This window comes from Talpa europaea (assembly GCF_964194135.1).
Source record: "Talpa europaea genome assembly, chromosome: 5".
In the NCBI taxonomy this organism is placed as follows: Eukaryota; Metazoa; Chordata; class Mammalia; order Eulipotyphla; family Talpidae; genus Talpa; species Talpa europaea.
In genome coordinates, this window is record NC_140071.1 from 103,765,243 (window position 1) to 103,793,214 (window position 27,972).

Genomic DNA, 27,972 nt, shown 5'->3' on the forward strand with positions numbered 1-27,972 from the left:
TATTCTTTATGGTAGGCAGAATTTTAAGATGGCCCCTAATATTCCTGCTCACTGCTGGCATATGCTAACCTACCCTAACTGGTAAGCTCTTTAACAGAACAGGTTCTATAGGTCAGAGATGTTGAAGTCAGAGAGATTTGAAGCTGCAGCAAATACTCTTCTATTGACTTTGAAGCAAAATTCTATGCTGTGGAGAGGACAGTATGGGAGTAAATTGTGGGTGGACTGTAGTTGCTGGGAGTGATCCTTGACTCATATCCAGAAAGTAAGGACCTCAGTCCTATAAATAAGGGAATTAATTTTGCAATTGACCAGGGAAACTTGAAAGAGGACCTTGAGCTCTAGAAAGGAGCATCGTCCTGACAACATCATTTCACACTGGTGAGACTCTTGAGTGGTAAACCAGCTAAGCAAAGTCAAAGTTCCAATCAAAGAAACTGTGAGGTAAGAAATAAAAAGCTACTAATTTTTGATAAAATGTTTTACAGTAGTAGAAAATTATTTCTTGTGTTCTGAAACATCTGAAAATCTATGTCAGAGAAAAGGAAAATTGTTCTCTTTTGTCCTCTTGATTCATAGTGTCTAAATGAAAGCTAGGATATTATTGAAGGAAAGAAAAGATTCTTGGTAATGTCATACCCTTTACTCATAGTAGAGTCTATCATTGGAATCAGGTCAGGATTGTTCCAGGCTTTGAACACTAAGAAATTGTAAAACGTGATATTGAGCACCTAGGAGCTGTGGGGATACAGACATGCCTTTTTTGAGTTTATGGACCAAGTAGTTGTTATATAAGGAAGTATAAAACTGACCCAGAAGGAGGCAGAATGATAATCTCTAGTGTTTCATGCTGGGGTTTGAATTCTGCCTCTGCCACTTCAAGATTGTGTGAATGTGTAATCCTTTGTGAGACTCTTTCCTCTTCTGGCAAATGATCTTCATAAAAGTACCCATCTTGTAGAGGTCTTGATTTGTGATGGTGTTTATCTGTAAAGTGCTCAGGTATAGTATTCAGTGAATGTTATGTGCTACTGTTTGTTATAGTAACACCTAGTAGAAGTGTTGTAATTGCTGGAAATATAGTTGAAAAGTAGTTTAGGAAAGACACATAATAGGGAGTCGATTAGTTTTGGGTAGAGAAAGATTAAGGAATAACTCAGTGAGGAAGCAGACTTTGAATGGTTTAATAATACAAAATTGGAAGAGGGCATGCCAAATGGAGAGAAAATAGCATAAATGCTTTGGGGTAAGAAAGCAAAGTCCTTTTCTACTGAGTGATTAAATAGAACTCAAAATACAGTCCTCCTTATCCTTAGGTCCTTATCTGTTTGTTCAATGGTACCTTGCTCTTGCTAACTCTACACCTCAGAATTATCCCAAAACATCTGTTTCCTTGATTCCTAATTCCAGGTTCTGGAACAGTGGTGGTAGATGTCAAAAGCACTATATTCACTGATTTATGATCCTTCATCACTCCCCCACAACCCTTCAACTCTTGTATTGCTCTGTCCTATTCGCTAGGAACCTACACTTTTCTAAGCTGTTAAAATAGAGGAAAAAAAAAACAGAGATACTGAAAAAAACAAAAAAAAACAAAACACCTAGAAATAAGATTGCACAATTGAGGTTACTAGACGGGACCAGCCCCCTATGGAAAACAGTGTGGAGATTTCTCAAAGTGTTAAAAATATATCATAGATCCAAGCAATTTCATTCCTAGGTACTTACTCAAAAGAATACAAAACAGTAATTCAAAAGGATTTATATACTCCTGTGTTCATTGCAGCACTATTTACAATAGCCATCTATGGAAGCAACCTAAGTGCCCCAAAAGAGATGAGTGGATTAGAAAGATGTCACATACATGTGTGTGTATACAGGGGAATACTGCTCAGCTATAAAGACAGGCAAACTCCTGCTATTTGTGTTAGTGTGGATGGAACTGGAATGCATAATGGGAAAGAAAAAAAAGTCAAGGAGAAAGACAAATACTGGATGGTGTCACTAATATGTGGAATATAGAAAAACAAAATAAAGGGTCAGAGAAAACCAAACTAATTAACAATCCCTAGAAATCTGACAGTAGAACTGAGGCTACAGAAGGGCAAGGGGAGGGGAAAAGTAAATGGGGAGGGAGAACAATGGACTGTGGTGAGGACTATGGTGAGAACAATGGACTATGGGTGCCTTGGTGGTGGGTATGGTGTGGTAACAACACCTGAAGGGGAACATCCTATAACTCTAAATCATATACAACATTGCAAATTAATGTTACCTGAAAAAAAATCATTTCATTTTATTGTTAGAAAATTGAATTAATCGAAACTGTCTTTATGTCCTAAGGGTATTCTGATACTGATATAAAAGTTCTGTCTAATGAAAAACTTCATGGTAAAGAAAAATCCAATCACAGTGATTAGCACCTTTTCCACAACTGGACAAAGATGATAAACTTGGTAAAAGTGATGAAATTATTATGCTAGAAAGAAAAACTACCCTCCCAATAGGTTATAATTGGAGCTAATCTCATGTATTACTTGATTTAAGGAAAATGCAGCTAAGACATGGAGACTTTGAATTTAAATTTATTCATATTTTATTGGGATAGTAATAATAGTTGTTTTGGGGGTTAAATGAGATAATGTCTATAAAGCATTTGGAAAATTTTAATAGTATGAACACTCAAAAGATGACAGGCTGAATATTACTACTTACCATGTCCATATGCAAAGGATAGTCTACCCTTTGCATTTCTAACATTCTGTAATTGTTAGTAGTCATAATCTTATATAATGAAGTTGGGGAAAGGCTTGCTTCTACTTAAATTGATTATGCTAAACTGCTTATGTTATTGGAACTCTTAAATGTATTTTGCAAAAAAATTATTGTTTAGATAATCAAAACCTAATCTTTTACGGTAATAAAGTGTTTCCTCCCTCATATTCTGAGGACAGGAAAATATTGGAGATCAGCTTAAAGATCAGTATAGTAAGATATAATATGAGATTGAAATTTAAATATGTCAATATATTTTATTAGTTTGTAAAAAACATTATGTCACATCTATAATGCATTTAGTAATGTGACCAAGGTCACATTGCTCAAGTGATCTACTGAATGGTATGCTTTTATTCAACTTTATGAGAGTAGATGAAATAAATGTTATTTTATATACACAATGATAGGATTTTATGTTGCCTAATTTGTAAAAGTCTAATGGAAAAATATTTAAAAAAATCTATTTCCTAACCCCCAAACTAAATACAGGATGTAAAAAACCCTTGCGCTCAAACATAATTTGGAAAAGAAATTTCCAATTAATATATTTTATAGTTCTTTGGGTAAAATTACTCTAACCCTGGAATAAATCTATCCCTACTCTGAAATTAATCATTTCACTACTTAAAAGCACACAAACACAGCTTTTTAAAATTCCTTCCAACCTTGATAATTTGTAGCTTCTATGATGATTAACCCATTCCTTTACACAGGTAGGTGTTAACTATAAATTTTTATGTATTTCTCAAATATTATCTAATATTCTCCTTGATCCTTGACAAAAATATATATTACAAGATCTGACTCTCAGACACTTATGTTGGGATGAGAACTGGAATACTATATTTTAATTAGTTTTAAAATAAAGTTTGTTGACTTGCCAAATTATTTAAATTTCAGGATTATACCTTCCTTCACAACTCAGTATGTGTATGTGTCTCCCCATACCTACCACCTAAGTTCTAGTGCCATACCTACTATCAAATTGATTTCCTATACCCTTTCCTTCCTCCCTTCCACTTCTTTTTTGGTAACCACCATAATTTTCACAGTCTAAGAGTTATTTTCGTTGTGTTTGTTTATTTGCTCTGGTTATTTATATTCCTCTTATGAGAGGAGCCATTTGTTAATTGTCTTTCACTAATGTATTTTGTTAGCATAATCACTTCAAGTTCCACCTGGTGGTTGCAAAAAGATCTTTTTTAATAGCTGAATAATGGAATGCTCTATTTTAAATAAGTGAGTCAGGTTACTCTGGTGTGCATGATTCATAAACCCTATGTTGAGGAAAAATTGTTTTAACAATCCTATTTTATGGACAAAGAAACAGAATCCCAATGAAATTAAATAATATGTGAAAGGATATTCAATTAGTGTCTTTGCTTTTACCAGATCAAGATACTGCAATAAATTTATTTACCCATTTTGTGAAATTTGTCATGTATAGGGACTTCCTTTTATAATACAGTCTGATAAAGATCTGAACTTTTCAGTATGGTAGCCATGATGCATATGTGATCTTATAAATTAAAGCACTAAAATATTGTTGCATCCATGGTTGATAGCTATTAATATATAACATAGAATGGCATTATTAATGTGAAAAAAACCCCCAACAAACTGAAGTAGCAGTTGTGGAAAAATTGTGGACATGATTACTGATACTTACCGAGAAGCATGCTACAAGAGCCAAAAGGCCCAGGATCAAGTACAGTGGTTTCATCCTTATGGTGACACCTAAAAGTAAGCACAAAGGCAGATCAGTACTCCTATTTTTTTTTTAAAGTACTGTTTAGAAAGTGTTCCAACTCTTGGTATATGATGGAGTGCGGGAAAAGTACTGTAGCATTTTAAGCAATTTTAGTAATGTTATTTAACAGTGAGTATTAATGTGAATTAATAGGTAGGCTTAAATTTAACTATAAAATGGCAGAGTGAGTTTTTACTTTTGAATTGTAAACTGAAACTTTGGGTAATAAATTGTTCATAAAGTGTTTTAAAGGATAGAAGTTTTTATGAGTAAAGCCTTTGCTTTCAGGTATTACTACTTTGAAATAACACTTATTTGGACTGAATCATCTTGGTATTTTTAAATAGTGGCTACATTATTTTGTAGATTTATGAAAGCTTGTATTTGAGATAGGAATATTTTAGAATGTTTTGTTTTTAATTTATTTAGACAATGCAAAAATAAGGAAAAGAATCACATTGCTAGGTATGGTTTAAATGAAAATTGTAACATATATAGTCTAGTTTTAATAACATTCTGTCAAGTTATTTAAGTTTCTGGTAAGCAGTCTCAAATTACAAAAATATGCACTTGGTATATCAAAGATCAGGACAGAGAAAAGGGAGGTGTCCAGGTATTTTACTCTTAGTTGGCTCAAAATTTAAAATACATTTCAAGTGTATTTCTGTTCCCCCCATATTATAGTAAACTTTGGGATAAAATGGCAAATATGGTGATAATAACACTAAATAGATGGTTCAGTGAAATTATTTTTAGAAGAGCAGCTTGTGCTTTTTTTCTTTAAAATAAAGAAGCAACTTTAAAGAGGCACACCACAAGCTCCAGATTTTTTTTGAGACAGTACATTATGATTCATTGTATAATATATAATATTATACAATTATCATATATTATAAAATGATAGCTTGAGCTTGGGGAAAGCAACTCCCTGCACTTTTTTGCACATTGGTTTCTTATCAGTCAATTCTGACTGTAGGTTGAGTGTGTTGACTGAACAATCTAAGTCCTAGGGACAGAATTTCACTGAATTTCCAATTATGGTGCATATTTATTTTATACACCATAGGTTTATTTCCTTAAGTATCATTTCTAAAATGGCACATTCTTATAAGAAGCTTTAAAAGACAAAGCGAAACTAATAATAAAAATGTACATTGGAGCAACTCCTTCTTAAGGTAGATCTGATAGTTCTAGTTATTATGAAGCTCCAAAAATGTTACATGTTGATTGTGTAATTGAATGACTTAATTATCCCTAGTGCCCCATATGAATGCTTTAGTCTAACATACAGAATTTTTCAAAATTTAATGTGTTTTGTGGCGTAACAAATTTCCTATTAAGGCGCACATCATTCTTTTGCAGAAAATGTATGTTCTGTAAAAAGCCCATGAGAATGCTGTCTTTTGAATTCTGAGAAAAATATTCAAATAAAAAATTTCTTTAGTTCATATTTCCACGAACCTACCTTTGTGTGAAGGTTCTTCTTAGGCCTGATTAAGCTGTTGGTCAAAATGACTCCCCGTTAACTTTTTGAAAGATGAGAGGTGAAGATAAGAAAGACAAGAAATCTCTGCTCTTATATATGTTGCAGTGGACTTTTCGTGGCCAGTAGGGAAAGGCTATGTTGGAAGATAAAATAACTTCTGGGCTTATGTTCTTTAAACAAAGATAGGAAAGTTGTTGCCAATTTGGCATTCTTCCTGCATGTTATTTTTTCATTTCTGAGGAGCTTTGATCCATTCACTGTTTGGTGTTTCCCAAAGAAACATATATTGTACAATGAATCATAATGTCCTTTGTCTCAAAAAAAAAAAATATGTCTGGAGCTTGTGGTGTGCCTCTTTAAAGTTGGTTCTTTAGTTTGAAGAAAAAAAAGCACAAGCTGCTCTATCTAAAAATACTTTTGGTGAATCATCTATGTGTTACTATCACCATATTTGCTGTTTTATCCCAAAGTTTTCTATAAGATGGGAGGAAACAGAAAAAACTATTTAAAAATTGAACTCAAATATAATCTAGAGAAAATTGGAGTGGGGAGAATTTAGTATTAATTTGGAAGTCATTATTAGATAGAAGTTGCTAAATAACACTCACATGGTGCTCTGATCAGTGAAGTACTAAGTATCTAACATACTTTGTTTGACTGTTTGGATTGTGCTTCTTCGACTTACGTAACATTAGCTTCAGAGTGTAAATGTTTTTGGAAGATGGAAAAAATATAGTGCTTGGATTCATACTTCTATCTAAGTTTTAGAAATAGCAAGAAAGAACAGCGTGATAGTAGAAAAGAGAGTAGTCAGAAGATTCATGCAGTTTTACACTTACAGTTTAAATCTCTGTGTCTGTAATTATTTTAAGATATGTAGAAAGAATTTTTTTTAAAGATTTATTTTTATTTATTTATACAAGCACTGGGTACAGTCAGAAGCGCGGGAGGGTGAGAGAATTCACCAGAGCCAGAGGGGAGAGCAGAGCAGGCAGACTGATGAAGTACATTGCTGAGGGCGGCGGGAGAGGTTTGTGCGCCATGTGGGACCCTCCTCGGCAGCTGGGGATCAAACCAGCGCTGCAGAGGCTGCGGGCAGCCTCGCAACCCAGCTCTCAACTGCTGCGCCACCGGGGAGGCCCTGTAGAAAGAATTTTCGAGTGGATTGTGGGCAACAAAGAATTAGAGTAACAGACATCAAGGAAAGCACATGTCTGTTAAGAAACAGTCTCTCAAGTTAATCTTTAATTCATGGTTTTAAATGATTCTTAAATGGATATAATGGTGGGAAGTTTTCTGAGGCAAATGAAGAACTGAAAGAATAAGTTCTTTTAAAAAGATAGATGATGCTTGCCATTTTTAACTTGTAAAATTGAATTGTTTTATGATGACATGTAAATTTGTATGGTAGCAAAAATTTTCTTGAGTATGAGGAAATTATACAAAGATACTTTTACTTTGCAGTGGATTTCTGTTGGAAAAATCACACCTTTATATTTTTGATAAATGCAGGTTTTGGGCCAAAGTTTTCCTGTGCTAGATGATTTCACACATCTATAGTTTTTACAAATTATTATATACTGATAATAATAGCAACTATTATTTGTTAAGTTTTTACTATATAACACATGGCAGGATGCCATGACTCCTATTATAACCTTTTTATAATTCCTATTTACAACTTAACTCCTTTTTATAATTCTTATTATAACCTTTTTATAACATGACTCCTATTATAACCTTTTTATAACACATGGATATTAATTAGCTGAGTGAGACTTGAGCCTTAATTTGCTCATTCCAAGGCTTAATCCTGCATTAATCAGTATTTTACATTGCTTCCCAAATCTAAATAACCTTCAAAAACTGAACTAACATTAATGTTATGGTAAGTTACAGAGATAAATCAACTATCAGTAAGATCACTTTACTTCAAAGCTAAATACCAGCATTTATTTGTTGGGTGATACTGGGCAAATTATTTTATCTTATTGTAACACAGTTTTTTCATTTGAAAAATGTGGTATTTATTTCTCTGGTGTCATGGAGTTTAGTTTTTCCTTTGTTCATTCAGTCACTTATTCAACATCATGGAATGCCTACTAGGTATCAGACATTGCTAGACTCTGAAGTTACAGCATAATTAAATGCTTGTTCTAAAAATCTCTTGGGAATCATAGGTAGTGTAGGAACAAAGAATTGATCTTAGTTTTAAAGTACTGTACTTTATTTGCTTTGTCGCAATTCCATTGCCTTTACAAAATTTCTAATGACACAAACAAGTGTAATAAACTTTATCACTGGTTTGCTACTCTTAGGTTCTAATCAGCTACTTAGCAAATACATCCCTCAACAGTGAAGATGATTCTGTTTCTAAATTAACATGGAAAATTCAATAAACCACTTTCTTCTTTGACCGTAAATCAGTTTGTTAGAATATGAATATTTTTCCTTTCTCATTTTGATGCCAACACATTATCAGTCAGGTGTTTTAAATCTAGGAGTGATCTTCATTGTAATGGATCATTGACTCCGAAGGACTTAGGATGAACACTGGCAAAACTGAAAGACAATTTCTGAGTGGGTTGTGAGCAACAAAGGATGAGAGCAATACAAGACAATGAAACACGTATCTGTTGAACAGAATAGTCACTCAAGTTAATTTTTAATTCATGGCTTAAAAAATCTTGAATGAATACTACCTAAAGCAGTATCTAAAGAAGACTAATGTCTTTGGTCACAGGAAATTCATGTGACAATTGAGTCAAACTGTTGTTTGTGCAGAGACTTATGTAACAAATTGAAAATATTTTCCTGGTGTAATGAGTTTTGGCAGAATTAGGTTGTCATGCAGCAACTTATTTGAAGGTGCCTTCCCTATTGTATAGCATTAATAATTCTTTTTTTTATTTTTTATTGAAGTAAATTGCATATACATTATGTACATTTCAGGTGTGCATCTTTAAAAATTAGTATGTATATATTTTGCATTAAGTTCATTTCTAAAAATCTAATTCTATCCTTCCCCATACATTTGACCCCATTTTCCTAATTTATCTAACACATCCCTTTCCCCATCCTGGTAATCCTTAATTCATCTGTCTAAAAGTTTATTTTTTTTGTTTCCTCATGATTCTACCTTCATCACGCCTACTCTTCCTGCTTTTCTCTCTCAGTTCTGTTTCTCCTCCACCCCAAACTTTCTCCTTTAACTCTTCTTCCTTCTATGTAAAGTATAAATAATAAATATACAGGAAACATATTTCAAGAAGAAATATACTCTAAAGTATTGTTAATGTTAAAGACAATATAAGTTACATTAATGTGAAGTTTGTAAAATCCTAATTGAATGAGACTTCCTTCTAAAACTTTACATAAGCAGAACACAAAGCTTATTTGACAATAGATTCCTAAATTGTTTATACAATACTAGGTATTCTGGGCATTTTTGGAAGGTTAACTTTGCTATGAAAAGTTATCAGTGTAGTGTGTAAGCTATACTAGCCAAGTTGGAATGCCTTTTCTTCTCTCACTTGCTCCATGCATTTGGGTAGTTAACTTTATTTTTCAGTTTCTCTGTCTCTGGTGTGTGAATATAACTGGAATTACAAGACTATGGCAAGTGTTAAATAGTTATATATTAGACTCTTAGAAAAGAGTTTGGTACACTATTTCAGATTCTTTGTGTAGTTATGTAGAGGTGATTGCCTTATTTCTAACTTTGTTTATTTGTATTTAAATGTACTAGTATTTTATATAATAAAGAAAAGTAATTTCTAAACTTTGTAGTATTTTAACATGTGATATGGGGTGACTTCAAAATTAGAAACCAAGTGTGTATTATTTATAAGGTTTACTTTCCGTAATAATCTGTGGCAAAACCTTTGTTGATTTTCCTTTTTCCATAAAATTAATCCAAAATCCTAATAATGGTCATTGATAATATGATTTTAATTTCCCTTTTTATATCCACTTTTATAGTTATGTCCTATATTCACCGCTGACTCTGTTTTATGGGACTAGGTACAACTTGATGGCATGGTGTGTCTTTTACCCATCTTTATATTCTCAGATGTTTGGTCCTGCCATATGGTATACACTTATTAAATATTTGGAGGTATAAATGTAGATTCTATTTGTTTTCTTAACTCCATGCGTTTTTTTCTGCTTGTTGAAATTGTTTCTTTTTCATCACTTTCACAAATCCTTTTTAAGAAAACTCAGTGAAATTCCATACTGTCTCTAATGATCATATTTTTATAGCTGTCATAGTCATGTGCATACTTAACCTTTACTTCCTATCCTTCAGTATAAGGTATTTTTTAGCTATTAAAGTCACCCCTTTGTTACCAAGATTTTGTGGCTCCTGTAATAAATTCCCATGAAGGGTATTTCCTTAAAGGCGGAAAATCGTCTTCCTCCCTTGTTTGGTCAATATTGTTTTTACCATTGCATACACTATTTATTTCAGATTCTTTGTATAGTTATGTAGAGGTGATTGCCTTATTTCTAACTTTGTTTATTTGTATTTAAATGTACTAGTATTTTATATAATAAAGAAAAGTAATTTCTAAACTTTATAGTATTTTAACATGTGATATGGGGTGACTTCAAAAAAACTGTTTTTTCCTGCGAAACATTTATATTTTTATTTCCTTACTTTGTATATTATAGAAGTATCTGAGAGTATAAAAGTGCTGGTAACACTGCCATAACTCTACAGAGAAGTAAAGAAGAGACCAATACAAATGTGATTTAATGCATACATCGATTTATTTTTGCAAATTTTTACAGTATAGCAAAACTAAAGAGAAGCAATAAGAACCCATATCCCTGTATTTTTGTTAAAACTAAAATGGCGAGAGAAGGTCCTCACAAATTTATCAATATTCAGTTTCTCAGGATCTGCAAACAAAAACACCAAAATACCATAAGTCATCAATTAAACAATGTTCCAATTATTTTCAAATAGCTGAATGCTGTGTAGGACATTCACAGATGAAATTTTAGAATTAAGTGAATGTGAGTTTGAAGACTGACCGGGAAAGTCACATAAGTTTTCAAAGCTTCAGTTTCCTCATTTTTACAGGGTTGTTATGAATATTAAGTGAGACTTTGTAAAAAAAGGAATATTTAGTACGTTAGCAGTATTGGAGCTATTTTAAGTGTTCTATAATTGGATTTATTATTGTGATTTTTATCTTCTATATTTGGGATAGTTCTCACTTATATTTATGAGGTGGATCTGTGTTCAGAAATAGGAACAATATAAAATATTGTGTTTCTCAATCTTCTTTTCTCAGTATGATGATGTGTGTTTCAGTGTTTATGTCAGGAGACTTTCTGTGGGTTTTGTTTCTATTCTTATGGTGAATTGTAATATTTGCTGAAATATTTCATCCTTTTTGCTTTACTGGAATTGATGGAACATGGGAGGGTGGGGGACATTTTATTGTATCAAGTGAATATTTATGGGAATTAATATACTTTGAAGTATAAACTTTATTTACTAAGGCCCTGATTTAAAGGGATTATTTGAGAAAGATAATATTTGTTTTATCTTTGGGACCAGAAGGTCAAAATATATACACATTTGGTGAATCTTTTAATTGTTCCACTCTTTTGTAGAAATCTGTCAACAGAGGGTTCATGAATATGACGTGTCCTCTCAAGGAGGCCAAGTTTTGTTTTTTGAAGAAAAAGAGAAATAAGTTTCTCATCCATATAGCACAATTTGAAACAATTTGTTTATCCTTCTTTCTGATGTAATAAAAGAAAACAAAAAACAAAACAAAACAAAACAAAAATAACCCCGCCTGGTCTTATTTAGACACATCTCAAAGTTATGCATTTAGTTAAAAAAAGTTAGAAAATAATCGTTTACCTTTTTTTTTGTGGTTTGCCACATTTGTACTCTGTAGAATTTTCTGAGACTTTTATTGTTGACTGGCTGCAGTGGTGTCCAGGGCAGGAGCAGCAGTGGTGGTTTCCGGGGTGGGGGCAGTGGTGGTAGCTGGGGTGGGGGCAGCAGTGGTGACTGGGGCAGGGGCAATGGGGGTGCTCGTGTTGGGGGCAGCGGTGGTATACTGGGAGGGAGCAGCAGTGGCAGTGGCCTGGGCAGGATTAGTGTCAGGGCCTGTGGCAGGTGCAGTGGCTTGGGCAGTGCTAGTATCAGGGGCAGCTGCAGGAGCAGTGTTTTGGAGGATGCTGGGAGCAACTCCTGTAATTTTGCTGTCAGAGGCAGCGGAAGGAGTGGTGACACTGACTTTATTTTCAGCTACTGGAACACTAGAGGTGGCTGGTGATACTTGACCATGAGGCTTTGCAACATTCTCATGACACTGCTTAGGTCTGAGTTCAAGAAATCGTGGGAGGTGGGACTTGGGCAGTTGGTTGGCTTTGTGGGCTTCATTATCACCATGGTGCTCATGTGAACCTTTAGGAGCTCGTTCAGGTTTTGCAAAATTTTTTCTTGGCTGCCGAGGACTAATTTGCATAAGTGGTTTAAAATGCTTACGGAGACGTTCACTGGACTAGGAGAGAGAATATGAAAGAATTATTTTTATAGAGATGAGATGCAGAAACTAGCTTGAAACTTTAAATGTGTATATTATCTCTTAAATTACTTGTGACTTAACAAGTAATTTGATTAATGTGCTTATCAAGTAGAAAGCTGAGAATTATGATTTTTGGTGAAAAAGAAATTCAACTGTAGAGTTCAGCTGTTCCCAAAGTCTAATGATTTTCTTCCACATTTTCCTAAAATATGTTCCGTGATAGGTACATACTGGTGGTCAAATAAATATGGGGAAAAATTTAGGTAAATAAAACATTTTTTACTACAGGATTTACTGGAGTTGTTAATATGACAATGGGTGTTTAGAATATCCAAGGAATTTACAAAAATTCTCAAGCTTACTTCACCATTGAAACCAATGAATATGTGTGTGTGAATGTGTGTTTGTGTAGTGTTTTGTTTGTATTATTTTAGTGTTTCTTGGTGAACCTTTAAAAACATGCTGTTTTAATTTCCATCCTGGTAAAGAACATAATTCATTTTACTGAAAATAAAGAGAATTAAATAAAACTACAGAAGCTTTATGTTCTTTTATAGATCCCAAATAAAATCAGACTGATAGAGCATTCCATGAATCTGTGAAACTGACGAATTTGTACAGTCACAAACACTAAAATCTAGCTTGGCTAGTACAAATCTACCCTGGGAAAGCCGCATTTCAGCAAGCCATGGTCTTTGATTTAATTGATTTAGTTACAAGGACTTTTAACAAAGCATCCCCTGAGGATTTCCATTGAGGTCATTGTTATTTTGTTTTCACTGGCAGAAGTTAATCCTTAGGATCCTATATATGACACTCTTCCTGCTTATTCATGAAGCACTAGTTTTCAAAGTGAATAAATTTCTAAATAGTCTTTTATCTGACTTTAAGATAGAGAAATAAGTTGTCAAAATTGTCTTAAGCTTTCAAGATAGATTTAGGATATGATTTAGAATAGATTTTCCTTATATATCAAAATAATTTGTTACTAAACCTGTATAATGTCCATTCTGTAGCATTAAAAGTAAGATAACATTTTCTGTTTTTAAGTATCTCACAATCTTCAGATGAGTTTCAGTTAGTGAGGGGAAGAGTGTGAATAGGGGAAGCAATAGGATGATGTGACAAATATTTTCAGGTTACACATTCTACTGTGCAGCCCACCTTCATTCTGATATGGTATGGGGGTTGTGAGAATTAGAAATGGCAGAGTGAAACAGGGATTTGTAATTTTGACAAGTCTTTTCAAATGATTTAGAATTTTTCCTTCAATTTTTTATTGCAATAATATTAACTTGCAGCATTATATATTATTCATAGGTATAGGATCACACTTCTTTAGATGTCTCTTACCACACCACTTCCACCACCAAGGTACCCATAATCCTCCACCATAGTTCATTGGACTCCCCCAACTCTTTTTCTTTCTACCCTCCCTCTTCCCTCTGGTATCCTTAGTTCTACAGACAGATTCCTAGGTTTGGAATTGGAATTCCTAGGTTTGTTATTGGTTTGGTTTTGACTAACTCTTTGTTTTGTTTCCCTGTATGTAAGTAAAACCATCTGATATTTGTTTCCTATTCATGAACAAAAGTTGATTATGAGAAATACAAACTAGTTTTTTTTTTTGTGGGAGCATAGGAAATGATCCTTATTAAAAAAAGCCATGAATATAGAAAAATAATCAAATGTAGATAGTGTTTGGTACTGACTCCTGGTAAACTTTGCTTTTTCTGTACTAAGCTGCCTTACTCCCTCTTTGCAGATTGAGATGGAGGCATTTTAAGAGAGAGGTAACTGGAGGCAAGGTTTTGGTGTTCAGAACAATTCCCACTGGTTTCCTAAACTTTGGTAATTTGATAATTGGCTAGTTCTCAACATTTTCTTAGATTGGGAATAAAAGAAAATATTTGAACATTTTCAACTCCTAAGAACTTTTAATTTTAAAAGAAAATACAAAAATATAAATAAAACTTACTTTTTGGTGACTTGTTTGCTTATGTCCACCGACCGACTAAAATGAAATGGAGAATATAAATACATGTAGAAAAATCGATGTATGTGTACATATATATATATATATATAGATATAGATGGCATGTATATAGATGGCATGTTAAGAACATTAATTATAATTATTTATGAAGGTAAAATGTAATTGGGTGAAAGTAAATAGAATGGAGCACAATTTCAGAATGTTTGATGTCAATATTAAATGTGAAGAACCCTGTAGCAGTCTAAATAGTGTACAGTTCATGCTATAAGGATTATCATCTTTTTGGAGATCTTCCAGCTGAAGGGTTCCTGTTAATCCTCATTCTCATGTATGTTGCCAACCTGTTAGTTTCCAGGTGGTACCAGATTTTATTCATTTTATCATAATAATAATTATTCATTCATGTGCAAATGTAGGTAGTGTTTGGTATTGACCCCTAGTAAACTTTGCTTTTTCTGTACTAAGCTGCCTTACTCCCACTTTGCAGATTGAGGTGGAGGCATTTTAAGAGAGAGGTAACTGGAGGCAAGGTTAGTTATGAAACTAAGATCTTTATGAACTTGGTATAAGGAAAATTGGGCTATTTTTTGTGCAGAAAAGAAAAAAAAAGGATGATTCAGAGAGCTCTGGAGTAGGATTTTTTACACTGCATGGGAAATCCTTGCTGTATTTTAATGTGTATTTAATATGGGAAGAGAGGGAATAATGCAGTTCTCATGTTTAATAGTGCACATAAAACATTTGTTGATAATTAAATGACACTGGATTATGTTTGCAGCAGTAACTCTTAAATAATATCTCCTTAACCCTGAGATAATATAATATTGTTGTAGGGATTAGGAAAACAAATCTAAGTATGTTAGATTGTAACATGCACGTGCTTTCACTTGAAAGTTATATATCATGTCTAGAATTTCTTAGCTTATTTGATTCTTGTGAAATCTTGTATTTAGCTGCAGATTTATTTTATAGGGTTCTTTGAATCAGTTTTCCTTCTTCACACATTTTTCTTTCGGAGGATACTGCCAACGACTACATGTTACCCAGGAACGCCATTGGAGAGGCAGAGTCAGAATAAACAAATTAAAACTATTACAGGACAACATCCTGCTTACACATATAGAATTTCTACAGAGTAGCACTGTATTGAAAAAGAAATAAAAATATTGTTACATCTGAAGGCCAACAAAAGATCACAGAAAAAGTTAAATTAATGTTCTATGCAAAAGTAAAATTAAAGCAAGGTTAATGTAATATAAAGCTTTGGTGACATAAGATGAGGAACTGAATGGAAACTTTATGATTAGGATCTAGGTAAGAAACTAAATTTATGTAATATATTCAGTGTTTACCGAGATAGAAGCAATGAAAGTAAAGATGACAGCAATCAAAATGAGAGCCTTCATCTTCTCTTAGGGTCTCCTAGACATATGCAGCAGAAGATGCTTCTTTGCTAATGGAAAATAAGAGATAATTTTGTTTTTATTATATTTTAACCAAAGGAAAAGCATTTATGCATGCTATGGCATATCTATGGCATATCTATGGCATAATTAAATCTATGGTGCCATAAGAGCTTATCAAATTTATTTAAAAAATCTAGTACAATAGATATGAACAAAGTTTAAGAAAATGAACTCCAACAGATGAAAGTTAGTCCTTGTTTGATTGTTAAGAAGTGTCATATCTGTTGAACAGTTAGTTTACATTTACTAAATAGTTACTTAAGGTAAAATAAAAATATAAAAATTGTGATGAGGTGATTTCCTTGTACCCAACCATTGGTTCAAGTGAGATAATTACATTTTTGTAAAATGTGAAACCAATATGAAAATATTCATACCTTTAACTTGATAAAATCTCAATTTTTAGAAATCATAAGGGAAAAGTTCCAATACCATATTATCCAAATAGATAAGGACAGGGATATGTAAGCAAAAATCAAAATAATTTTGGAATGATAGTTTAATTCTAATATGAATTTTCTATTATCAAAAATGTCATGGAGCTTTATTAATTTTATAATTAAAACACATAAAAGAAATGAAGAAATTGCCTTCAGAATGAACTTTTGGTTCTGATTTTAATAGAGAGAGAAACCCTAGACAGAAAATTTTAAATGTTAACTTGTAATTTAAGATATAAACTTAAGGGCCTCCCCTGGTGGCGCAGTGGTTGCTGCGAGGCTGCCCACATCCTCTGCAGTGCCGGTTCGTTCCCCAGCAGCCGGCAAGGGTCCCACCAAAAAAAAAAAATAAAAAAGATACAAACTTAAATTAAGCTATAAACTTATAATTTAAGATGTTAACTTATAATTAAATAGTGTTAACTTACAATTTCATTACAGTATGACATTTTATTTAATTTTTTAAAAAGATTTATTTTTGTATACAAGAACTGGGGTGCAGACCAGAGGTGTGGGCCAGGCGGGTAAGAGGATTCACCAGAGACAGAGTGGGGAGCAGAACAGGTGGATGGACTGAAGATACACTGCTGAGGGGAGCAGCTGGCCAGGCAGGAGAGGTCTACTGGGTTATGTGGGTCAGCTCCCTGGCTGGGGATTAAACTCAGGCTGCAGTGGCTAGGGACAGTGTAATAATGCTGAGACTTTAACCCCTGCACCACCAGGGAGGCTCCAATATGAAGTATTTAATCATGGTATCACTATTAATTATCTTTGAGTTTCTTAAAAAATTCACATTTTCTGCTAGACTTTTAATTTTCTTTTGATATATTCATTATTGCTAGATTCTCTTATCCAAGTGAAATGAAAAAATCAAAAAGCCCCCAATCCCATCATTCTAATTAGAGTTATTTGAACACTACTATAAAATTATCCTTGTGTCATAATTTTACATTCATATGTCAGTAATGAATCACTTTTTTTTTTTGGTCACCATTTACTTAGCTTATTGTTTCCCCAAGGATGAAAAGTAGTGAAGTAGAGGAATTAGTGGCTAATTATTTATACTTACAAAATCTCAGCTTTAAGCATGATTGCTTTTCTAATCTTTAAGTTACAGCATTAAAAAAATGATACGACATAATCAATGGAGATTATCTTTTAGCAAAGACTTTATTCAATAGGACATTTCCTGTGCTTTTAAGGGAAAGATCATTGGACTCATAGTCAAAAGAGTTGAACTTCATTTGTCAAATTTTGGTCACATTATCTAAATTATCTGAGGCTCATTTTCCTAATTTTTAAATGAAGTGATTAATATATTTAATGACATTGTTACATCCCAGAGTCCTCAGAATGAAAATAGAAAACCAAGTTATTAAAATCTTCGTGTGAAGCAGTAACAATCAAGTTAAATATAAGATGTAATTATATATGTATGTCTTTTCCATTGTAATAAGAAATAAAATGGAAACATTCAATTAATTAAAAGTCAGGCCCAGTGATTTCCTGCATGATTTAGTAGAATGGATATTTCTGTCACAAGAAAACATTTTTTGTAGGTACAAAGCTAAAATACGAATTCACGTCTGAAATAGTCCATTAAAAGCAGTTTGGGATTCTAGAGGACAAACTTAAATTTTTTTAATCATGTTTACTGAAATATTAATATTTTTCTAATAAAAGTGGGTGGAACATTTTCAAAATTATGATCTTTTTCTTTCAAATGCATTGTCTATACACACTCTGGACAGTGGAGTTTGAGATCTAATTAGATTTTTAATTACATTGTAATTTTTAATTACAAATACACTGAATTATATTAGAAACCAGATATAATCAGAGTCTAAAGAAAATTGTTTTAAGCTTTTGAAATTTCAAATCATAAAAAATGATCCTCTTTCTGCTCATCTAGCAATGTCAATCTTACCTCAGTTCCTGAAGTCTGGAAACTCAGAGTCCAGGTGACTCCTGCTTATAAAGGATTTTTCTTCTCTCCTTTATTTTTCTATTTTGCTCACATTGCTAAACAAATATTATTATTTAGCATTTGCTTCTGGGTTAGTCCAAACTATACCCTAAAGCAAAAAAAAAAAAAAAGTGTTATAATCTTTAAAGGTTGACATTTGTCCTTTTCATTTTTCTCAAAAACATCAAGGCTAATTTATTCTTTATTATTTAAAGAAAATACTTTGAGTTAACTTCTTTCCTTTATTTCAGATGTTTTCTTAAATAACTTGACATTTTACAACAAAGCAATAATTATTGAAACTTGCCATAAGACCTAGGTTTAATCAACATTTTCATAATTTAAATGCTCTGATATTTACTATATATATTTTTTTTCCAAAAAGACATTTATTCAGCATCATAATCAGACTATTATTTGCCTAGGTACTATAAACTAAAGTTGTAGACTCTGGGCCTGGGAGAAACAAAAATACTTTGTGATGGTTCCTTCTTTTGTGTTGTTAGCTTTTTAAGTAAATTTCTTCACTCCTGATAGTTAATTTTTAGGTAAATTTAAAATTTGTTCCACTTAAACAATAGTAGTTGGAGGGCAACTGCAAACATTGCATTCTTTTCTTGTATTTTCTAGACATAAAAATAAGAAAAGATAACAAAATATTTGAGACCCCTTAATATGCTTTTACTCTGCACTAACAGTGATTCTTTAAATTGTAACAGAAGATAATATGTGCTGCTGTAATTACCTTACCCAGAAGAAACACATTAGTTATTGAACAATATAAAATATGAACATTGTAATGTGTTAACATATGCTTTGATGTCAGTAACTTTTACTTTCCAGGAAAATGTCTTTCATCATCAGAAAGATAGAAAAACACTATATACTTACACATGGAAGGTCTACTGGTGGGTAATCAGATTTGTGATGCTTTTCTTTCAAGTTAGCTGTTAACAATTCATCCGGTGATGAATGACAGATCAGACGACAACCTCCAACCTTTTTATTCTAAAGGTGAATTTGAGGGTACTAGACGATGTTTGCTTGGTTATTGTTTTTTCAGTTTATTAATATTCTCTTTTATTTTTAAGGATAACATTACAATGGGAGCAAATTAAGTCAATATGTAAATGTAGATCGGTGTGCATTTACATAGATAATAATTCTGTACTTGGAGAAACTGATTTGAGAAAATAAGTAACCTGCATATAGATTCAAGAATCAGCATTTTAACTCAGATTTATCTCCACAGCTTTTTGTTCTTCTGCACCAAAGTATTTTTAATTAAGAGAATTTTTGATTAACATAGTGAGGAAGCTATAGACAGACTGAGGCATTTCATGTCTCTTACCAATTTGTAGATTTCCTGGCATAAATTTAGGTGATAATGCTTTTTCACCAAATAAACATATACAGACATCCTTTTCTTTTCTGACGTTGTTGAAAATTCTATTTAATCCAAAATTGTATAAAATGAGAGAAAATGTGAAGATGTCTACTCAAAAGATACTTGTTTCTATGAGAGAGGAAACCAACTTGGGTAGGGAATGATACTCGTGCTCTCAGATTTCATCATAAAATTGTCATGTCAAGGGGTCTCTTTAGTTAAGCTTATGCTTATTTTGTTATTCTGGTTAACAGTGTAAATGGAATATACTGATAAGTATTGAAATATATATTTAAAGCTTTATAGTGGTAATACCTGATGGGGGTATCCCAATATTACTGCAGTTAAAATTTTTTTAAAATGCAGAAAATTAATCAAAATTACCTGCAGGTTTCTGGAATAATCACTGTTAAGATAGTTATGTGTATCTCTTTGATATATATACCACCATGTACATTTGTTTAGGAGTTTAGTGTGAACTTTTCCCTATGTGATTAACATTCTTATATATAGTTCTAAAAGGTGCATACTATTATTTCATGTGGATATATAAAGAAATGTAACCAATTCCATGTCACAGAATTTTAGGTTGCTTTAATGTTTCTCCTTTATAAACATATAAAATCACTTTCTTGAATGGCTTTGACAGCATCCTTATATTTATATTTGTGAGAGGCAGTACAATATAGTGTTTAAGAGAACATGAGCCCTGGAGGAGGAATACTGCCTGGTTTGAATCTTTTGCTACATATTGATTGTGAGACTTGAGATATCACATAGATTTTCTGATTCAGGTTCTTTGTCTGTAAAATGGATACAATATGTTCTTCATATGGTTACCATGGAAAGCAAATGTTAGTCTACATGCAAACACAGCAAAATCTGTAATAAGACCTAAATAACTTAGCTATTTTAGGCTTTGATTCTTGAGAAAGTTCTTTGGTGTAAATTTGCTGGGCTAAAATCTTTGAATTTTTAATGTTTGTTACATATATTGCCAAATTGCTTCCCAGAAAGGTAGGGAATATTTTCATTAGCCAATAATGGATATTTAAAATTGTTCTTGTTGGCAGCTCTTTCTGGCAAGCGTCCTTACTTTCCCTTTTTTACAATAAGTCTTTTTGGAGATATGAAACAATAAATGAACAAAAATAAATGTATATAAATGTGAATATTAAAAATGATGGCCAAGTATATAAAATCTATCTAATAATTTCACTGTTTATGAATACTGCAATGAATTTTTATGTTTACTAGTAATTTGTGTTCCATGAATTATCTTTATTTCTGTTGCCCATTTACAATGCCTTCTCTGTAGAAACTTTTCATAGAGTAAGTTTATTAACCTTTTCACTGTCATACATGAGGCAATTATTTTCCTGGTCTAGTGTCTGATGGTTTAAGTCCCTCTCTCTCCATCCCCCACCCAAGGTAGCATTATTCATTCAGTATTTTGGCTTTTCTTAGGTATAATAAAATTATGAGTATCCATGGAATAATTCTATTCTTGGTGTCCAGTGCTAAGTTATTCTTTAAACAAATAATGGATTTTTCCTTTTTCTTGTATCTTTCCTAATTTGAGAATTCTATACTAGATTATGAAGCACATCTACACACAGTAAATCAGTTGCTGCCAACAAGATTTATTGAAGAAAAATCAGCAAAGTGAAAACAGACCCATTTTAAAAGGCTGCATCAGAAAAGAATGGAGATAAATGTCCTTGAATCACTAACCAAAAGCGTAAGAGGAGTGCTGTATCAGTGTTTAAGACCTGAAAAAAATTGAAGAAATTCAGAAAAGAAATTTTAAAGAAAGTAAATTAAATGGAGTGACATATTTATACAGAATATTGTTTCTAACAAATGGGTCTATAAAATATAAAACCAAGATTTTGTCTTATTTTGAATCCAGCAGGGGCCAAGAATCCTATATTTCTACCTTTCTTTATGTGGGTGCCAAACAATTACTGAATAGCCTCAATTCTCCTATGAGTGAGCACTGCAAATATATTTTGAATAGAAGAGACTCACTAGTTTCATATTATGAAAAAATATCTGTTTAAAAGAGCATTTCATATATTTTAATACTGTAACTTTTGGGGGGATATGTTTTTAAATTGATTATCTTTGTACCTTTAGCTCACACTAAAATATGCTTTTTGAGGACTAACTGAATTAATATATATCACCAGAGGTGGCAGGAAATGAACTTTCTTCATTGCTCTTCATATGCCAAGGACAGGGATTAAATAATTTTTATTAGGATAAGTATTATTGAAAAACTCAATGAAACTTTGTGATGCTAGGGGAACTCTTATACTGCTGAATTTTAAAAGTTTCTATAAATATATTCTGCTGCGTAACATCTATCCCTATTTCTGCATTTTCTAATACTTGCCTTACGTGCCCATATTCTTTCAGTTTTGAAAAGATTTTTGCTTGCTGGACAAACTTAGATGTGAAGACTAGCTGTCTAGGCTATTGCACATTTCTATGTGATAACTCATTTGCTGCTTTCAAATCAGGAACTCATCTGGATCTTCTTTGAGTAGTTTAAAGACACCCATTTCAGTTGTAAAAGTGTCTTCCTTGTGGTTTGGGGTATCAAAAATAGGGCTAGTTCCTGAAAATGCCTCAGATTCTGTTCTGTTATTTTCAGAAAGAGCTCTTGTAGTAGATGAATCTTCCATGACATTCATACCTACTGATGCAGGGACAACAAAGTCATATCTGGATTCAATAGCAGTAAGCAAAATGGGCTGGTTCTCAGCTTCATTTGCAGTCTCTTTCTCCATCCAGACATTGACTCCATCCACAGAGTCTTCATTAGTTAACATATCTTCTGAGTTATCTTTGTCTTTTTCTGCAGTGGTAGTGAGTTCAAACACAGTGATGAGCTTTTCTTCATCAGACTCCATTAGTTGAGGCTCTGGAAGAATTAGATCAATTTCAGTTATTTTCTGTTCTGTAAGGTTGGTTATATCTGGAATAATGATGTTTTTTTCAGTAGTGAGAGATTTTTCAGCCTCAGGAGTAGAGTAATCAATGATCTGGATAGCCTCATTATCAGTGATACTGGATTTAACTGAAGAACTGCAATTGTCAACAGCAGGTCCATTCTTCTTAGCTGGAAGCACAGGGCTGTCAGTAATCTTGATGGTACTTTCACTTGAGACTTCAGAAGTTATTAAGACATTGTTATCTCCTGGGTCAGTGTTGTCCAAGGGGATATCTTTTTCTGCTGTGTTAGTGGAAAAATCTATTAAAGAAATAGTAGCAACTAGTGATGAGTTATTACCAATTTTCACTGGAATGAGATTTCCAATAAAAGAGTCATTAGCCATGGAGTTTGCAGTGCCTGTCAGAGTAGTAATTTCTTTCTCCAGATGGATTGTTGGCTTGATAACATGGGGTTCTACATCATCTTCTGATTTTATTCTTTCCTTTGGAGATGGAAGTTTGTTACCTGTAGTTGTTGAGAAGTCACTTTCTGGTCTATAGTCATTTACTGAAGTAATGTGGTCTCCTTCTGAAGTAAAAGATGTTTCTGTTCTAGAAATAGTATTGTCAGCCCCAAAGAAAATGGTTGCTTCAGTTGTTTTACTGTTTTCTTTTGGAGGAGGAGAATAAATATTTGGCAGACCATCTTCAGCCATGGGACAAAGTGGCACCATAAACACTTTACAGATCTTTCCCTGTGCCCAGTGGTCTCTCTAGGCAAGAGAGTGATGTTCATTATAGTGATTGAAGCATTAGTCATCATGGTGATTGTTGCATCAACCACAGGGCCAATGGCACTGTCTCTCCTTAGAGGTTGTTTTTGTCCTGTCATTGGACATCTAGTTGCAAGAGTATTGATATTGGATGAAAAGACTACAGAGTCCTCTCTGATTATATTATAAAATCAACATTCACAACTATATATGTCAATTGCAAGAAACTTGGGTTTTACCATTTTTCTGTTTATAAGGCATATGCCTTTCAATGTTGAGCTAGTGTCACTTGAAACAGACTTAACAGAGTTTCTCAGGTACTATGTGGTCTTAGTGTAATTGGGGAAACTTCAGTAGTACAAGATTATCAGCATGACTTCACGTTGCCTGACTTTCAGGTCAGTAATGGTTTCTTGTTGAAGTAAAGCCTCTTCTCTTGAGAGTCATGGTATTTAAGTATCTAAAAAAATTAATGGTGATTTTTACAGTAAATGTAGCTGCAGAAGGGAGATAGGTACAGGGATTTCAGTTAGTTTTCTTGTTCAGAGAGGGAATTCTCATGTTTTCAGTAGGGGTAATAAAAAAAAAAGTTACTGGCCTGGTAGTGTCTTTGTAGTTTTCTTCATCGTAATTCTTACTTTCTCTTGAATTAACTTGAATAACAATAAGAATATCAGATCTTGTAGGTTTATTTTCTTTAGTAATTTTTTTTGTAGAGTGTTATTTCAACTCTCCAAAAATTTTCTGGCAGGGGAGTTAGTTTTATGTGTCAGAATTCAACCAAAAACAAGATCAGTTTGTGGAGTAATGTCACATTAAGAATTATATCTTTAATTCCAAAGGGAGTATTTTCTGTAGTCACTTTAATTATAACAGTATCATTTTGTTACCATTCTTAATGTCTAGCTAATTACATGAAAGGAAATTGTAGTCTGGTGTTCATCTATTCCTAGTGTAGTTGAGAAGAATTTTCAGACTCAAAAACAGTAGCATTAGCCGGAGTACTTGTTTCCATTTCAAAGGCAAATGCTAATCTTTATTAGATATAGACAGCCTGGGAGTTTATCTATATGTCTGTCTGTCAGCCCCTCTCTACCTTACTTAGTAATATATTTTTATATGCCCTAAGTTTTGAGGTGTTTGGCTTAGTTAATGATTATACATTCCTTTAAGTAACTACTTCTTCAAGTCCATTATGAAATGATGCTCTTTTTTTTTTTAAATTGAAAAATTGTAAACTGCTAACAAAAGGGGAGCATTTCTCTTTAAGCTCCTAGGAAGTTCATTTGGCACATTTATGATTTTCAGGTATACTTGGAAGTGTCCTAGAGATGGACTTTGAAAATGTTGATGCCATAGGATAAAACCACTGAGACTTTATGTGGAGAGTATCTTGAGATATTCTCAAGCATACTTAATTGTGTCAGTGGTGAATGTCCTGCTGTTAGTAATGGGTTTTATGTCTGGAAAAAGGGAATACTCAATTATTTTATTTCCTGAGTCAAAGTCTTCAGAGATAATTATGGTGTCATCATCACCATTTATGGTACTTTTCATCACAGATGTTTTGTTAGAAAAACTATAAGGAAAATTCTCACTTTCATCAATTGAGAAGCGAATTGTGCATTTATAAGACTTGCTATTGATATTGACATTAGAATATTTGAAAACAGTGGAATCCGTGTCAAAATTCTTGTTTTCCTGCCTAGGCCATGTAATTCATAGCTTGGTAATTTTCTTTATATTTAAACTCTGTGAATAAACTCTGCTTTAGGAAAACCCTGAATCAGTGGTATAAGATGCATTAGACACACATGTCTTGGGGGTAGATATGAGTCTATTCATTTTTTTTAAAGATTTATTTATTTATGCATACAAGAATCAGGGTATAGGCCAGAGGTGTGGGAGGGGTGAGAGGATTCACCAGAGACAGAGTGGGGAGCAGAACAGACAGATCTCCTGAGATACACTGCTGAGGGTAGCAGCGGGTGAGACAGGAGAGGTCTGCTGTGCCATGTGTGTCAGCTCCCTGGCTGGGCATTGAACTCATGCCGCAATGGCTGGTAATAGCTTGTTAGTGCTGTGTCTTTAACCCCTGAGCCACCAGGGAGACCAGAGTCTACTCATTTTTATAAGGGAATTGTTGTATCCTTTAGTTCAGAGTCTTGCTTGTCTGAGACATATTCAGAAATGCTGCCATCAGATGCAATTAATATATGGTTCACATGTCCTGGAGTGATTTTGTCCGCAGAAGAGATGTCATCCAACTGTTTTGAAATGTCTTCCATAGAAATGATTTCATCGTCAGCAGCCATATCTCTTTCTCTAAAATATTTGTGCTTAAATAGATCCCATTTAAAAGTACTTGCTATGCCTTTTTCAGAAGTAATGGAAAAAGGAAAAATGATAACTTGATCAGATGGAATAATTATTTCCTCAGGAGAAATGTTACCAATATTTTTTGTAGTATCTTCATCTATAGTGGCAACAGGAATAATTTCAGAATATTTGGAAGTTCCCATGGTTGTTGTGGAATCAGAAGAAGAAGTTAACTTCCCTTGTAGGCCACATAATTTAATTGGAATGTTTGTGATGAACCCTCCTGTGTCAATGACTTTATTGTGAGAGTTAGACTTAGATGCTTCTAGAGGAGTTAATGTGGAATCAGCTAGAATGATTCCTTTGAAGCTGGGGGATATCTGAGGTTTGAAAGAAGTGTCATCCAATTTAATAGGGAAAAAATCATCTACACTGTTGTCACACTTGCATAAAGAATTGGCTTCAGTTGCTACTGGAAAGATTTTAACCACAGCTAGAATGAAAACTGTTCCATTTGTAAAGTGACTTAAGTCAAATTTAGCAGCTGGATCTTCTTGAACAAAAAGGTTAGCTATTTTTCTTCTCTCATAGACACTGCTTTGAGAGTCTTTTCTAGAGGAAAAGGTTGCATCCTTGCTCTTTGAGATTTGGGACATATTTTTTCATTCTCAATTTTATAATTCTTAGGATTATCGCTATTCAAAAAGAAAAATGAGTCAACTACCCGATCTGTGGGATCATCTGAAAAAGTGGTTGATCTAATTGGAGGAGCATCTCCAGCCAATATATAGGGAGAAACATCAGCCTGAATTATGATTTGCCTTTCTGAAACATCACCCCCACTGTTGGTATCAACATATTCAGTTGCTCTCTCTAAGATTTCTGAACTAGAGAATAAAGATTCAGGCAAGGAATTATATGTTATTAAGCCAGAGGTGTCAGAATTTTCACTTAAGGAATTAGAAATGAGCGTGCCAGATGTCAAAAAAGATGAGAATCCTTTAGAGGTAACATTATCTTCTTCAGATAACGTAGAATCACTTCCTTCATAACTCCTTTCTGTGGAAAGAACAATGGAATCAGCCACAAGGATGGTTGCTTTATTCGTTGGTGAAGATGGCCTGTTTGTTTTCTCAGTATCTTTACTGATGAAGGAAAGATCACCATCAAGAATTGCACTGAACTCAGCCAAAGGAATAACGTTGTTCTCTGAGTAGGGCCTATATGCTAAGTTTGGTTTATGTTTATTTGCATCAAATCTGACTGATAGGGTGGATTTTGTTTCATCTGGTACGGCATTGTTATAAAAAGCAGATAGGGCACCTTTCCTGTTGAATTCACCTTTATATTCTATAGGATTGGTGATGATAGCAGGGTTAATGGATTCAGTTGTGTACATTCTACCCTCTCCTGTTGTCATTAGTTCTGCATTTGAAACAAGTGGGTACTCCATTCTTTCATCTTTCAGGGGAATGATAATGGTGTTTACTCCAATTAGAGAACTATGTTCCTTAATGGTTTCATCTAGAAACTCAGGAGAAAAAGCCCAACTTGAGTCAGTTAAAGAATAAATCATGGAGCTGGGAGCCATAGTAGAAGTTGTAGGAACAATAGCATCCTTATCAGAATTATGATTTTCCTCTTTAGAGACCATGTCTTGGTATTTTTTGCTAGTTTTCATATCATTTGAAGATACTTGAGATAAATGCTCAGAGATAGAAACCCTGGTATTGGGTGCATGAGATTCAAATACATTGGAGTCCCTAGTGAGTGAGGGACCATTTCCATCCTCCATTAATTCAAAGATGTAGTTATCTGCAACATCGTGGAGATATTCAAGGGCACTGTCAATAGGCATAATAATTACTGTATCCTCGTTATTTGGAATATTTTCTGCTGCAAAAAGTGGGTCATCATGTACCTCTTCTGAAATGTTTTCTATAAAAGAAATTACTTCAGTAGGTTTATTTTTCTCTATAAAAGTCTGATACCCAAATTTATTACTAATAGGATTTTTCATGCTGTTGGTTGATGTAATGATAGATGAAAGAATGGCTTTGTCAGATGGAACATTTCTTTCTCCAGGTGGAGTATTATTATTAGCCTTTGCTGTA

At 33.3% G+C, this 27,972-nt stretch overlaps 1 protein-coding gene across 1 annotated transcript; it reads right to left on the minus strand.

The window, feature by feature from the left end:
- Positions 1-22,342: 22,342 nt before the first annotated feature.
- On the minus strand, positions 22,343-23,500 carry CABS1 (calcium binding protein, spermatid associated 1; the record flags this gene model as incomplete). Its single annotated transcript, XM_084233419.1, has 1 exon — positions 22,343-23,500. One exon carries the CDS (start codon positions 23,498-23,500, stop codon positions 22,343-22,345), a length of 1,158 nt encoding a protein of 385 aa, XP_084089545.1.
- Positions 23,501-27,972: the final 4,472 nt, after the last annotated feature.